At 44.8% G+C, this 16,687-nt stretch overlaps 1 protein-coding gene across 2 annotated transcripts in view; it reads left to right on the forward strand.

Annotated features, from left to right (window-relative positions):
* AHR (aryl hydrocarbon receptor) overlaps positions 1-16,687 on the forward strand; it is a 57,797-nt gene that overhangs the window by 22,987 nt on the left and 18,123 nt on the right. The window contains exons 2-3 of one of the 2 annotated variants that reach the window (XM_072650834.1): positions 9,381-9,496; positions 9,710-9,813. Coding sequence is in view for 1 of the 2 variants with exons in the window: in XM_072650833.1 (XP_072506934.1) it covers positions 9,710-9,813 (104 nt within the window). In the remaining variant the exon portion in view is untranslated. The remainder of the gene's footprint in view (positions 1-9,380; positions 9,497-9,709; positions 9,814-16,687) is intronic. The other variant, XM_072650833.1, reaches the window with a different exon arrangement.

Raw genomic sequence — 16,687 nt, forward strand, 5'->3', positions numbered from 1 at the left:
AAGGAGGGAGTCAGGGAGTGCAAGAGGAGACTTGTGAGGGACAGACAGACGGACAGACAGGATGAGCAGAAGCAGGCCTTGCAGGGACTACAGGGGCTCAATGTTGGGGCAGACTGAATGAAACAGAGAGCTCCAAAGTCATTCCAGGAGGCCCATCTCTCAGCCCCCTTTGCTGCATATAAAATTAGCATTTCCCATACTGAAATTTCTGTGCAGTAGGGTCATGCCAACCAAGAGCTTTCAGTTCCTTACTCGGGAGACTAGATTTGAACTCAGTCTCCCTGATTCCAAGCTCTACTTCTGTCCCTGACTGCAGCAGACAAAATGGTTTGAGCTTGTTTGGTAACTGCAGGATTTCGTAATCGCCTCATTCGATTTCTTCTTCTTGTTACAACTTGTTCGGATCGTTTTAAACCCTGATCCTGCAGTCTGCTTTCATCTCCCTCTCAGCTTTGTCCATTTTCAGATTTGACAAGTAATTATCTTTTCAGCGGGCTTCTTGGGAAAAATAGAAAGGGGGTAAGGGTCTTTGGCCAGCAGGCCTCTGCATCCGCCCATCCCCAGTTCTTAGGTCAGATGACTCCAAGGTTCCTTCCGGGACTAAATTTCAAACTGCTCAGTAATCCAGGTGCTGAACTGGGCACTACGTGGAGGAAGATACGGCCCCCACTCCAGTGCATGTGTAGTCTGAAATGGGGAACTCTTAGATACAAAGAAAAGGAACACACCATGTGTGCAATGGAAGATGGATCACTTGAAACTAGAGAAATGTAAGATTTTTGATATGAGTTGCATCCATTTTTTAAAAAACTGTACCCCTTTTTTCAATGGTACAGTTCTTAATATCTACCTGTATTCTGCTGGAATTAACTTTATGGTCTGATGAATATTAAAAATGGTTCTTCTAATTTATGTAAATATATATAATATATGTAATAATATATCGAACATATAGATGCTTACACATACACAACATATACATACACACATACACATATACACACATATATGTATATATACATATATGTGTGTGAGTGTATGAAAAACAGTTTTCCCCACTCTCTATCCTGTGGCTGCCCCTTCCACAAGCCCTTTAATGAGGCTGTTCCAAGGGAAAGAATGCTGGGTGAGGAGTTAGGGCCTTTGGTCCCTGTTCTGTCACCAGCCCCGTTGCCTCCTGGGTCCTCAGCCAGCAGCACCACAACTCTCCTGGGGGATTTGGGGAGTGTTGGCCTCCTTTGGAAATGTTTGTTGAATTAGCAAATTAGTCATGAAGAGAATGATAAACAGAAACCATGATTGTACATGGTGTTAAGTCTTAGAACCTATGGACTGGCTATAGTCTTTTAAATCTGGAGGACTCTGTAGAGGTCGTGGAGCCCAAGGCCTTCATTTTACAGATTAGGAAACTGAGACCCAGAGAAGGAATGTGGCTCATGTGAGGATACTCAACTAATTAGCAACAAATTCCAAACATTTCAAGCACCTAGGTAGAGCAGTGGACAGAGTGCTTAATCGTATTTTATTTTTCCCCAATTGTAGGTCAAGACCATTTTTTAGCATTCATTTTTACAAGATTTTGAATTCCAGATTTTTCTCTCCCCCTCCCTCCCCTTCTTCTTCCTAAAATGGCAATCAATACACACGTACATACACATACACACACAAACACACACACCTACACATAGACACACATACACACAGACACACACAGACACACCCCTACACACAGACATATACCTACACACGGACACACACAGATACACACACACAGGCACACATACCTACATACCTACACATAGACACACATACACACACTCACACACAGAAACATACACAGACACACATACACACACGTGCACACACACAGAAACACACAGACACACACAGACACACAGACACACACATACAGATACATGCATACACACACACACTCACACACACACACACACACACACACACACACACACACACACGATTGTCGTTTGTTCTTGTAGAGAACCAAATAGACATCCCTGGGTTAGAGTCTAGTTGCATGTGTCTGACTAGGGCTGCTCAGAGCACCACATTACATGATGCTCTGTCTCGTTTGGTCATGAATTCTTCCCTTCTCCATAGATGGAACAGGTAGACTCTTCCCCCTTGCCAATCATGTCATGCCCCTTGCAGAGATGACTCTTTAGCCTCGGCTGCCCTGTCCTAAGACCCTCCACACAGTTGCCAGGGTGATCTCCTATCACATCACTCCCCTCCTCAAGAGGGTTTCCTATGGCCTCCAGGACCAAATGCAAATTCCCCATTTGGTATTTTAGACCCTTCTCCTCACCATACCTATTGTGCAGCATTCCACCTCTGGGCTGTTCCTGGTGCCAGGCACTTTTCTCTTTACCCCCACTCTTAGCATCTCTAGTTGCCTGAAGAGCTCAGCTCAGATACCACCTTCTCTGTGTGATGCCTTTCATGACACCACCCCACTCCACCCCATCCCATCTTCTAAAATTACCTTCTATTTACTTTTCCATATTTCACAAAGACTTAGGTGTGATCCTCCCCCATCAGAGAGAGGGATTATTTAATTTTTAGCTTTGTGCCCCCCATACCTGGAACAGTCCGAGCCACAAAGCAGGCACGTTAGGACTGATTGATAATGGAGTGTAATCCAGAAGTGGTGTCAGGGAGGAGTGCCTAAATAATCTGAGAACCATGAGAATCATGGAAAAGCAAATGTGGTGGGCACACAGGGCCTGAACTTGGTGACAGCCTAGAGGATAGAAGAGGAGAGGGCACTGATGGGAGAGGCTTGACTCAGATAGAACCTACAAGATGTGGCAGCTGATTGGGTGTGGAAGGCAAGAGGGCTGGTGGGATGGTGGCAGCCCTTGGGCTTGGGGGCTGAGTCTGTGAGAGTCTCATTGATAGAGATCGGGAAGGGAGGAGTAGCTTTGGAGGGAAATTTAGGAAGTTTGATTTTGCCTGTACTGAGTTTGAGGGACTGGGAGGGAAAATAGGGATCTGGAGCATTGGAAATAGATGAGATCATCAAAGTAGGTTTGATGGAGAAGGAAAGGGCCAAAGGTCAGGACTTTGGGAAGACAGACATTAAAGGGAGAGAGCTGGGAGAGACAGTGAGGGAGGGCTCTCAGTGGCCTCCCATCCAAGGATCTTCTGAGTTACTACCCGTATCTAGGCCTATCTGTGCTCCAGGGATGTATGTGCCAAGAGACCAGTGGTAGACAGAACTCCTGCCCCTCTAAACTGTCAGCCATTCACCTACAAAAAAGGAGAGCACGGATGTACTTCTCCAGGGTAAAGCTTGGTCCGTCGGGGCGAAGCATGTGCTAGTGGGGCCTGGTTCCCATAAATGGCGGTGGAATTTAGGTATGCTGACGATGTAAACTTTGAAGTCTTAAAAATATCATTTATCGTCATCTTTGCTAGACTAAACTAATTTAAGGACGTATTCCTTTCACTTAAATGCATTGCTTAGGTCTCTCCAGTTTTTGTTAAGACTTAGATGTTTTTATGGTTAGGTTTGCAAAGGAGAACATGGTAGATTGGGTGATACATACGCTTATGTCATGATAGAAATGAAGCTGAATGGGACTTGGTAGTTTTGTCATTTAGATTTCAATCCTTGGTCATATTGTAACTAACTGAATATGTTTGTATTTAAATTTTAATTATGTTTTTAAAATCTGTGACATCTCCATTTCTTTCGGGTTCTATTCAAGCTTTTTTCTCCTCCCTGATTGACTTCAGACACTTAAGCAGTCCTGGTGCTGTTGGGTGTGGAATAGCAAAGTGGTAAAGATCGTTTAAGTGGTGAAGAGTCATAGAATGTGTAAACTTAATGGAAATGCCCTTCCCGTTTCTGCATTCGGTCTAGAAGAAATAGTCCAGGAGCAAGGTGATGATGAGGGCCTGCACCAGGGGTGTATCTGAGAGATGCTGCAGAGATGAACTCAATAGGCCGTGGCAACAGCTTGGATATGGGATGGGGAGTGTGGAGGTGGGGGCGGGGGGAGTGTGTGTGACAGAGCAAGGAATCCAGGATGACTCCTAGGTTGTGAGCCTGGGGGGCTGGGGTACCTGCCACAGTCAGAGAAGTTAGGAAACGTGGAGCATTTGAGGAGCATTTGATTTAAGTTTGGACATGTTCAGTTTAAAATGTCTGTGGGATGTCCAGTTTGGAGCGACCAATAGGCCATTGGAGATGTGAAATTGATGGTCAGGGGAGAGGTTTGGACTGAACAAGTAGATTTGAGAAGCGTCTGCATGGAGACCATCATTGAATTTGTGAGAGCCGATGAGATCCCCAAGAGCAGGGGTGCAGATGGAAAAGATGAGGGAGAGAGGAGATGCCTCCGTGAGGGAGGGGTAAGAAAAGGCCTGGCTCCAGCCAAAGTCCACTTACTCCTACGAGCTGGAGACACAGCAGAGGCATTCAGCCTTTCAGAGTGAAAAGCCTGGTGCTGGTTGTGAAGGACAGAGAGGGTCCAGTCAAGAGGTGGCCTGTGCAGGGAGGAAGAAGACTTTCAGGGTGCTGTCCTCAGAGCCAGGCTTTCCCACGTCACTTTGGGGCAACGCGCAGCAGCTTGTGTGACAGCCAAGCATTCTTTCTACCTCATAGGTTTCTGCTCGTTAAATTCAGAGAGTTGTTTATGGAGGGAAATGGTAATCTGGCCCTAGACAGGGAAGGGAGGTCTCAACCTTCTCCATGTCGGCTTCCCAAGTCTACTTACCATTTAGTCAGTTCTAATTCCAGCTTGATAACTGATTTCCAGGAGCTGGGGGAGTTAAGTTACTTATATTACTTAATTTACATTTTGGGAACACTCTTCTAATTCTCTGTGACTCCTCTCCTCCTCTGCCTTCCTCTTCCCTCCCCTTCTCTCACCTGAGCATGCTCTGCCCAAAGGACGGTAAATTTTGATGGCCAGAAACTACCTAGCTAACTTGGGGTTATTGGTTGGATTTCTTTCTCAAAGACTAAGCCTTAAACCCAGTTCACTCTGGATCTCATGGATTGGACAAGAATAGGTCCCCACCCAAGCACCATGTAATGGCTATTTTGGGGCCCTCCAGGCTACCATTAATGTTTATAGTAACTACTTCTCTTTTGGCCAGCAAAGCAGCAGGTCTTCCCTTCCCATTTTGATATTTTTTATTGTTATTATTATTAAAGGGGCCATCCCTTGACTCACTTCTTAAAGAGGACTATTCACTGAATGGGTGCTGCCTCACTCAAAGTGAGAACCTGGGCCGTCTCCAGTTGTCTTGATCAATATATGGCCACTGCACCCAGATGACTCTGGAGGAGAAAGTGAGGCTGGTGACTGTACAGCCCGCCCTCACTCAAATCAAAGTCGATTAGAAGTCATGTCATCATCTCCCTGATGTCATGGTCCTCCTCAAGAATGAAGGACAAATCAGAGCACCACGATCCAGGGCAGTGCTGGGATGTGTCTATATTAGCAGAGGGAGGATGAGTGCCAGCAGAGCACATGCCCCTAAAATATTGGGGGGAAATTTCTTCTTTCTTTTTGATCTTCAGAGTTATCAAAAAAAGTGTGAATGGATCTTTCAGCTTCACATCACCTGTATTTCCCAGTGTATCACTCCTCCCTTCCAGAGAGCCATCCCTTGTTACAGAATTTTTAAATGTGGAAAAACAGTTCAACAAAAGTATACAGTCTGGTATCTGTTGTTGTTCAGTCATGCCCAACTCTTCATGACTCCATAGCCCATAGCGCACCAGGCCCTTGTGTCCTTGTGTTTGTGGCTTACATGACACCACCTATCGCTCTCATCCTCTGCCATCCCCTTTTCCTTTTGGTTTCAACCTCTCCCAACATCAGGGTCTTTTCCAGTGAATCCTATCTTCTCATTGTGTGACCATATTTAAGCTTCAATATTTGTCCTTCCAATGAATAAGTTGAATTGGTTTCTTTAAGCACTACTTTGACCTCCTTGCTGTCCAAGGAACATCTAAGATAGACTTGCATTGCCATGTTGTTGAATAGTCATTCTGTCATTTTGGGGATTCTGCCCCAGAACTGCTTTTCTTACCCTTTAGCTGACTATAAGGGTTACTTCATTTCTTCTAAGGGATTCTTGCCCGCAGTAGTATATGTAGTGATCATCTGAACTAAATTCACCCACCTGTCCACTTACATTCATTGACCCCCATGAGGTTGATGTTTGACCTTTCCATCTCCTGTCTGACCACACCCAGCTTACCTTGGCCCATAAATCTTACCTTCCAGGTTTCTATGTAGTCTTGATCTTGTCACCAGACTTTCCTTTTGTCACCAGACACTTCTGTAGCCGGGCTTCCTTTGGCTTTGGCCCTTTGGCCCTTCACAGTCCTTGGAGCTACTTGCAGTTGTCCTCTGCTCATCCCCAGGAGCGTCTCAGACACCTTTCAGCCTGAGCAGCTCATCTTCCAATGACATCTCTTTTAGCATTTGGCACCGTCTGTGGGGTTTTCTTGGCAAAGATACTGCAGTGGCTTGCCATTTCCTTCTCTATTGGGTCACCTTTCATCTGACTTCACTATGACCTGCCCATCTTGGTAACCCTCCCTGCATGGCATAAGTCACAGTTCCAGTGAGCTATGCAGTCCCCTCCACAACCATCCACAGTATCTATTATGTGAAGATGGCCCACACTCATAGTTTCCTGTTTTTTTCTTAGGGATCCTGCTTGAAGTCTGGCTCCAGATCTCCTCACTCCTCCGAAACTGCTCTCTCCAAAGTTATGGGTGATCTCTTTGTTGCCCATCAAAGGCCTTTTCTCGGTCCTGATTCCCCTTGACCTCTCTGTGGACTTTACCACTGTCAATCATTCTCTCCTCCCTCCCAAGGTTTTCAGGACACCCCCTCTCCTACATACCTGACCACTCCTTCTCGTTCCATCTTCATCCAGGGCGCAGCTGTGACCTGAGGGTATTCTCCCAGGCCTGATGCTCGGCTCTCTTCTCTTCTCCCCCTGCACTCTCATCAGCTCCCACAGACTCCACTCTCTCTGTGCAGTTCATTTTCTGGTCTATTTGTCCAGGCTGAAGCTCTCTGCTGACTTTACCTTCCTCTGTATCCCTGAGCTCCATGCTTGTGGCCCAAGAGTATCCCACTCCCTTTGTAGTCTTTGGATGTTTTGTTTGCCTGGTTCTGCTAATCAGAAGAAGTGCTAATAGTCAAATCAGTGGTTTTCTGAATGAGTTTACCTTAACTTCTTACATAAAATAGGAAAAATAAACTAAAAGTCTTTACAAGGCCCTTTGAACAATCAGAGTGAGTGTGTAAGTAGTCATATGTTTTATGTAATCTGTCCTGACAAATCCTCTCTTAGATTCCTTTAGAATGTCTCCTCCCAGTGTGATGAAGAACCTCTCATGGGGTGGGAGGTGAACCCCGCTCAATCTTGGCAGTTCACTAAGCATGTTGTTGTTGTAAACTCTCAGGAGAATGAAGGACTAGAGAGGCCAAAGTTCTTGTCTGAAGTTGTGTGGCCCAGTTCAACAAAAATCTTGGGTTCCAAATTTGTAGTCAGCACCTGGGCTTTTCTGCTAAAGCAGAAGAACTCCTTTACTCAGTAATGCTGTGAGGACGGAGGATTGTAGAGATGACGTGGTTGAGATCATGGATATTCTGGTCGCGTGTATTTAAAATCTTTGACCAAGTTAAGCGTCTAAGATAATGGGGGGATCAGATGCTGTAGAGGAGCATATTTGAAACTGTAGGTCAAGACCCCATATGGGGTAACAGTAAAAAAACAGTAAAAGGTTTCTGAACACACAATGACCAAAAAGGAACGAAAAATCAAACATGTGATGAATCTGAAGTGTTTCGGGCACTGCCTGCCCATGTTGCATCACTTAACTTCATGGAAGCCTTGGTTCTGAACACACAACTCTGCAGACCTTAAAGGGCTGTATAAATGGGGAGTATTATTACTGTTATTATGCCGCTTGACCTTTTCCCACCTCCTCTGATAGGGATAATCAGTATCTGCTTTGAAAAGAGTGAACTCCGAGGTAACAGCTATCCAGGAACCTTGGTGGGGACTGAGGAAGACTCAGGCATCTGGTTTTCTTGAGCAGGGACATTTTCTGTCTTCTGATGTGGTGATCATTCTGGAAAGCTGAGGTTGGCTCAAGTCTGCTTGTTGGATAAATTGTCCCAAGTCTGACAAAACTGCTTTGGGGCATTTTGTACAGTCGCATTTCATTAATTCAGAAGGTTTTAAGTAGGAATTCCACAAACATTATGAAAACTTCAGGCCAAAGCGACTTCGTCATTGCCTCTTGTGGGAGACTGTGAGACATGTTCCAGTCTTGGAAAGGCAGACTGAGTGAGGCCCTGCTCTCCAGCCCTGACCTTCTATCTCAGCAGATGTAAATGCCCAGTAATCTAAGGAGAGAGAGTCACCAACAAGGTAGGCAGGGAAGGTTTCCCTGTGGAAGTGATACCAAAGAAAAGTTGTCACAGGTCAGGTTTGGAAAACAGTTAGAAGCTTGTTCTGGATGGAATGATGAGTCCATGAGGGAAAGTCACATAACATCAGTATGATGTTGGAGAGGTGAGTTGGAGCCCTATGGTGGAGGACCTTGATCTTTTTGAGCCTTTAAAGAGTTAGCATTTTCTCCTGAAGACCTTAAAGCCTCTTTTGGCTTCATTAGTGTACACCTGTGCCTTCCTTTGGCAGCTGTGTGAAACCGAGATTGGGGGCAGGAATGGTGTGGGGGGTGGGATGGGACAAGGAGAATGCCTGGGTGAAAGATGATAAGGGCCAGACCACGGAGGATTTGTGAGTGAAGAGAGGAGGGGGTAAATGGGTAAGAGGGATATTGGTGGAAGTCAAAATGGTGAGACTCGGCTGTGAGGGGAGTATGGGAGAGAGACAAGTTCAAGACCACATGATGTGGCTCTTGTGGCATCCTCAGTAGAATAGGTGATACTGCATGGGAGATGCTGAATAGGATGCAGGGGGAAACGTCCATGAAACAGTTGGTGAAGTTGGTCTCCAGGAGAAAGATTAGGACCGATGTTAGGAGGAAAGGAGCCATTCATTGCTTTGCAGTAAGAATTCATGGGAGCTGATGAAGTCACCGAGACCGTGGAGAGAAGAAAGGACACATGAGTCAAAGGGATTCCTCTGCCCATGGATCACATCAGGGCATGGCCTCTATTGCAGGAGTTTGTAGGGGGCTACTTGTAGCAGCAAGAATTCACATTCAGTAGCCAAGAAAGAAGATAATATAACATTTATATAATATTTATTATATCAGCTACTATGCTAAGCACTTTGCAAATGTTATCTCATTTCATTCTCACAACAACCCTTCAGAAGTAGCTGGTGTTATTATATCCATTTTACAGATGAGGAAACTGAGGCAGACAAAGGTGAAGTGACTTGCCCAGGGTCACACAGCTAGTAGGTGGCTGAGGAGGAGTTTGACCTTAGGTCTTCCTGACTGTCCTTGGTTGGAAGAGAGGTATGGATCACTCATTGTGGTGGAGGGTTGGAGGGTTGGAGATGTGAGAGAAGGTCCTCTGCTTACCCTACACACACACACACACACACACACACACACACACACACACACACACACACAGAGCCAATCCACAGCTTACTGACTTTGACACTTTTTCAGAACTCATGTGAAAAACAAATCCCTGAATGCTTTTTTTCTCCCCCTTTTTCACAGTTGCATTAAAATCTTCCCAGACTGACCCAAATGAAAGTCGGGAGAGCAGCGGAAACCAACTGCAGGACAGCCTTCGCTTACAGGAAGGGGAGCTTCTGCTGCAGGTGAGGCGGGAGTGGGGAGGGGCTTTTCCTGGGAGGAGGGATTCCATAGGCAGTCTGATCACCATGGACTGCCTTTCATCCTTTCTTATTTTTAAAATCCTTTAATGATCGAACTTTATTTATGACTCAGAGCCTGTACTTTCATACAGTCATGTGTGATTGGATATAAAGGAAATGGTTATTGCATCTCCCTGATAATCAGTGCCTGAGTTGGGGATTGAATCCTAGCATCCTGCTTCCATCAGGGAGCCTTCTGTCACACTGTTTTACTGATGGCAAAAAATGAGACACACACCTGCACATCCTGTGTGTTTGACAGTGGCCCAGCATCTCTGCCGTCCCTCCTCGAATGGCCTGTGCAGGTTCTCTGTGGCCACATTGTCCAGCTCAGGGCAAGCTGGAATGGCTTCTGGGATTGGCTTCTAAAAGTCTTTGGAATCTGTGCCAGCCTCACTTCCTCATATGGGGTCCCATAGCTTTCCTTGTACAGGTCTGACTCTTGTAAGGGGGTCAAATAAAGCTTGAGTCATCATCAAACCTCGAACAATTTTTTTAAACTGCCCCACACTGTTTTTTTTCACTTAATTTTAATTTTATTTTTTCTCAATGACATGTAAACAAAAAATTAAGCACCTTCTTTAAAATTTTGAGTTCTAAATTCTTTCCCTCCTTCTCCCTGCCATTGAGAAGGCAAGCATTTTAAAATAGATTATCCATATGTAGTCATGCAAAATACTTCCATGGTAGCTATATTGCAAAAGAAAACACAGACCAAAAATAAAAAAGAAAGTAGTATACTTCAATCTGCATTTATACACCATTAGTTCTTTCTCTGGAGGTAAACAGCATTTTTCATCATAAAGTCCTTTAGAATAGTCTTGGATTATTGTATTGCTGAAAATAGTTAAATCTTTGACCATATTACTGTTACCGTATGCAATGTTCTCCTGCTTCTGCTGCCTTCATTTTGCTACATTTCATTTACCTCTTTCCAACTTTTTCTGAGAACATCCAGCTCATCATCTCTTATAACTCAGTTGTATTCCTTCACAATTACATACTGTAACTTGTTTAGCCATTCCCTGACAAGCATCCCCTCTCCATGGGCTGAGAGCACCCGAAGCTACTGCTTCTGTCAATGCAGCTTCCCCCAAGTCATGGCCCATGCAGACAGCCTCAGTTATATTGGACTGGAAAATTGGATTACCCAAACTTGTGTTGGTTCAGTCATGCCAGAATTTGATTTGAGGGATTATTTTAGTGTTATTTGGAGGGGACTTGGAAGAACTTGGCTGAGTGCTTCTCTTCTCCACCATCTTGGTTCTGTCTTTCCCTTAGACAAGTTTGAAATAATTCCCAGTTTTTCTTCAAACAGGAAGGAAGGGATATCTCTGAGTTGCACCTCACAGTTATCACCAATTAGTTATCTGTTAACTAGATCCAATATTTAGCGTAAAGAACAGATAGACTACTTTGACAGTCGCCCAGAGAGTAAGTTCTCATCATGTAGCTTATACTTATAGAATCATCATCTTTTTTTCTACTATCAAATATTTGGAACGTGAAGGTTATCTTCAGCTATCAAAAATAAGTGTGTATTATAATTTTAATTAAATTGAAACTTTGGGACATCATTAACTCAATATCCCCATTATTAAATTTGCTTTCTTTCCCCAGAGACCCTCCTCTTTTTTGAACTTCCCTCCCCTTGTTGGCTGTCCTTCCTTCCAGTCCCTCTGGCATCCCTGCTTGTCTGAACAAGAGCCCTTTATGTGGGCCTGGCTCCCAGCCCCTCCTCAGTCCCTTCCAGCTGCCCAAGAGCTTTACCCTCTCTATAAACTCCCTTTTGCCCCAGGATCAAATCTGAAATCCCTTTTGGCCTTGGAGTCCTGCCCAGCCTTCCAATTCTCTTAGTTGTGCCTGGCTTCCATAGACCTGAGAATCCAGGATGCCTCTATCTACTGACCTCATGCCCCTGGCCATCCCTGGCTATCTCAAGGCTCTCCCTCCTTCCCTCTGGCTTCTAGCTTCTCTGGCTCCTCTCAGGCCTCATCTCAGAGCTGAACTGTGGGAGCACTCCTAGCTGCTGGCATCTTCCCTGAGAGAAACCTGAACTCGCTGTGTTTATCTTTTGAATGTGTGTCCTCACTGGCACATTGTTGCCCCTATTAGAGGGAGTTCCTTGAGACCAGGGACCTACTAGGTGTTTGCCTTTTTTGTATTCCCACCATTTGGCTCAATACCTGGCATCTAGTAATGCTTGCCTGCTTACTTAATGTATCCAAATTTATTGTGTTCTAAAGCACCCTTCTTGGAATGTCCTTGTTTTTAAGCATTGTGGAAATTTTTAATAGCTACCATTAGACGAAATAATGACATTGTCAACTTTGAAGGATGTGTATGGGGTAAGGGCCTGGGGGGAGGTATCTCTTGTGGAATGCCCAAGGGTCCATCCTAGACGGATGGCCCACTAGTCAGAGCTGCAGATGACTCAGTGCTATGATAGTTTGCATGCTGGTTGGCAAAGTCAAGATCCAGAAAGTTCTTGGGGGAGGGCGTGGCAGGGGAGAGCAGGGGGTACAAGCATGCATAGATGGTACAGGCTGCCTTGGTCAGACTAGCTCTGAAGTATCATCTAGAAAGCGCCAGGTGAAGGGAGCCAGGTGGAGTGGCGCAGGCTTATCTCGGGTCAGAGGGATTGGGCTTGTTCTGCTTAGCCCAAAGGTCAGATCCAGGAGTGATAGAGGGAAGTTTCAGAATACAAATACAAATCTGATGTGAGGAAACACTTCCTCAGACCCTGGTCCCAGAGTCCCCTGAGAGATCTTCATGCACAGGCTGTATGGCCCCCACCCCTACCCTGTGGGTGAGTCTGCCTGACCCCCCTCAGTACCTTCTCACCTGCATTGTGGAATGGAGCTCTTTGATTCAAAATGCAAATCAAATGACTCAGTGAAAGGATTGGCCCACTGGATGTTATCTCTCAAAGGATTTGAACAAAGAATGACTCATTCCTTTAATGCTTTGCCTGTGTTTTCACGGGGCTCTGTGCCCTTTGGGTCAGGCCAGCAGTTGGGGGGTTCTGTGTCTCTCATGTCCCAAATAGAACTCCTTATCTTTCACCCCAAACCAGCCCTTCTTCTGCCCTGCCCACCTTCTCTTGAGAAGCCATCAAACTTTGGCTGTCCCAGCTTTGAAGCTTAAGGGTCAGCCTTGATTTCTCAGCCTCCTCTTCATCATTGAATATTTATTGGGCTCCTCCTCTTCTCCAGGCATTGTGCTAAGCAAGGGGACACAAAGAAAGGAAAGCTTGACCCTTGTTCTCAGGGAGCTCATGTTCTCTTGGCGGAGACAACACACTCGCTACCATCTATAGGATAAAACACAAAAATTATGTACGTACAAGATGTGGATGGAGTGAGAAGGAAATAGTTTCAGAGACATCAGTGGGGACTGGGGAGAGGAGAGGCAAAGCCTCCTGCAGAAGATGGGGTTTGAGCTGGTGCTGAGGAGGGAGAGCGTTTGGATGTGGGGTTGGAGAGAGCCAGAGATGAGGTGCAGATTGGGCAGGTGGAGGAAGGATAAAAGGGATCCTCCATGGAGGATGAGAAGGGTTCCTTTGGGTTTGGACGTATGGTTCGGTGTGTGGGTCAGACAGACTTTGTTTCTTCATTGCTGTTAACTTTCCTTCGAGTATTTTTGTTTCATTTTTCAGGATTTTTACTTTTGTACTCGTTTCATAGATTGTTCATTAATTAATTTCCTGGTGGATTTTTTTTAATCAAATGTTTTAAGCTTTTGATCTTTTTTGGTGATAGGAGATTGGGGATAAAAAATATTCTCCACTCATTGAATTTAACCAGCATAGCGCTTCCTTTAAGTGTTCTTTCTTTTCCTTTCACCCCTGGGCGCAGCTCCCAAGGACCACTGGAGCTGAATCATGCAAGGGTTGATTTGTTGTCTCATTGTCATTTCCCTTCTTTCCCACCTAATCTGTAATTTCCTTGGTGGAGGGAGCTCCAGAAGAGGACACTTCCCTTTCACATGCAGACTGCTCCATGCTAAGGTTTGTCTTCTTCCATTTGCCTGAGGCCCAGGCCTGCATCTGTGTCTGACGTGGCTCCGGCTCTAGCTCTTCTTGCCTCCGAGGCACCTTCCAGTCGGCCTGGCCAGATTTCTTCAGACCATTTCCCGTGACATTAAGTGCTCTGGTTTGACTCTCTCAGTCTGCATGATTGACTTATATGGTTCCCATTTTAAGTCTGAGTTCTTTGTTCCTCTTTACTTTACTGATTGCAGTTTTCTTTGAATGCTGATCTTTAAAAAATGTGGTGATATTTCAGCCTTTATTTAAGCTCCTTTCAGTTATGGAACATTAAAGCATATTTAATTTGTAATAATGCATCTCATATTCCAACTCTTAAGAGCAAGGACTCTTTTTTTGGTGGGAGGGGTCATCTTTAGCACTCACACAGTGTCTCCCACTCAATAAATGCCACTTGACTCAGCTTAGCTTGTCTTGAGGTAGTCTAGGCTGGAGTCCAGACAGAAGAGATTCACTGTAGGTGATGGGATCTTCCAGGTACTCCTCTTTGTGAGTCAGCATTGTGTACATGACACCAGACTCTGGAATATTTCAGAGTCCTAATAATGCTCTTCCCTCTCCCCCATAGAAGGCTTCCTTTAAGCAGATGTAGAAAATATCTTCTGGGCTGGTATTTCTGCTGTAGTCATTCCTCTGTAAAAACTGGAACTGAGACTCTGCTCTGCTTCTGGAATCCAGGAGCTCCTGTTTGCTTCTGAATTTTCTCCTTGTTAACAACCCAGCCCAGGACCTGTGGCCACTCCCTAACTTGGAATGCCAACCTGTGCCTACATTCCCTCCTTAACCTCCTCTGAAACTTAAAACAGAGTAGTGGGCAGTAGTGCTGCCAGTTGACCATGAGACAGTGCTCCAGTATGAAGTTGTATCCTCCTCTTGCCCAGGTTCATAATCACTAGAGCTTCCCATATGCCTGATAAAGACAAAATCCAACAGTGTCTAGTGTTGCTCAGACCCAAACTCAGGTCAGGAACCTGAACTCAGACCAGGGGCAGCAATCAGACTATGCCCTGGATCAGACCACTTTGGGGGCACCGGAAGTTTTCAGATCCTTGGCTGTTTTCAGATCCTTGACTTGAGCTGTCCCTGAGAACACTCAGTACCCCGTGAAAGCATTACCAGGACCAGCCAGACCTTTGTTCCAAAATGTGCCAAGTCTGGCCCCAGTATCAAATCTGAAGTCAGGAAATACGCTGGAAGAATGAGCAAGCCCAAAGGCAGAATTCCACCATAAACAACTATTACGATGACAAGGATGCTAAGGACAGAAGAGAAGGAGTACCCCAAAACATCTACAAGCAAAACCTCAAAGAAAAACACAGCTTGGCCATAAATTCAACTAGAATTCCTAGAAGAGAGGAAGCCAAAAAGAGAAGGTGAAATTATTTTAAATCAGTGAAATGTGAGCATTAGAAGAAAAGAATGAAAAGGAATGAAAAGTATGGAAGAAGTCATTAGAAAGAGGATTAGCTGCTTGGCACAAAGGGGACAAAGCCTTGCTTAGGCAATAAACTCCTTCAGAATTAGAATGGATGAAATAGAAGCCAGTGAGACAACAAGAAATATTAAAACAGTGAGAAGACTGAAAAAATGGAAGAAAATGTAAGATATTTCATAACCAAAATAACTGAGCTAGAAAATGGATAAGGAGAAAACATTTAATCATCTCTGAACTTTCTGAATGCCATGCCCCCAAAAGACCCTTGGACTTTTCAAGAAAATTGCCCACATTTCTTGGAATCAGCAGGCAAAGTAGAATAGAAAGAATGCACCTGGTCACTTCTAAGATACCCCAAAGTGAAAACTCCTAGGAACATGATGGTTAGGATCCAGAGCTTTTATGTCAAAGAAAAAAAATACTGCTAGCTTCTAGAAAGAAAAAGATCAAGTACAGTAGGATCAGACTCCGGTGAACAACCTCCATCAGAAAGCGGAGATCGGGCTTCCACCCAAGAATAGCCTACCCAGAGCAACTAGTATAATCATGCAAGGGGGAAAATGGACCTTTGATGACTAGAGGATTTCTATCAGCTTTCCTGAAGAAAGGACCAGAGCTTCCTAAACACTTTGAAGCTCAGACATAGAGACTACAAAAGGATAAACTGCTTATCGAATATGAGGAGCTGAGGCATGTGTTCCCTTTCAGCAGGTGTAGAGGGAGGATTACTAGGCAAGACCATGGAGTGGTTAAGAGAATAGAAAGAAAAGGAAAGAGGAATATCTCCAGGGGGGGGGGGGGGGCGGAATAAGACTGAAGAAAGTTATCTCAAGTAATCAGGGTATATAAGTAGACATCTGGACAAACAAGGAGGGTAGGGGTCAGAGGGGCAGCTTCATTCTCATATAAACTGGTAAGACTACATGCATGCACACATGTGTACACACAAAGAGTTAGGTAGAGAAAAGCATTTCATTCAACAGGGAGTTCAACAGAGAGGGAAAGGGGAGAAAGAGAGAAAGAATTAGAAGGCGAGGATTAGTTCTAAACAAACAAACTCTAAGGATGTACAAAAATAATTTTAGCCCTTTTTGAGGTGGCAAAGAATAGGAATTGGAGGAAGTGCCCACAAATTGGGGAGTGCTGAGCAAAACATGGCATAATATGATGATGGAACACTGAAGTGCTATATGGTAATGAAGGGGATGGTTTCAGAGAAACTTGGGAAGGTTTGTATGAACTGATGCAAAGTAAATAGGACCAGGAGAGTGCTTTTTATGATGACAACTTGGAAATAATTAGGGGCTTTGATCATCATAATGGCCAACCATAAT

This window comes from Notamacropus eugenii, chromosome 3 (genome assembly GCF_028372415.1).
Source record: "Notamacropus eugenii isolate mMacEug1 chromosome 3, mMacEug1.pri_v2, whole genome shotgun sequence".
Taxonomy (NCBI): Eukaryota; Metazoa; Chordata; class Mammalia; order Diprotodontia; family Macropodidae; genus Notamacropus; species Notamacropus eugenii.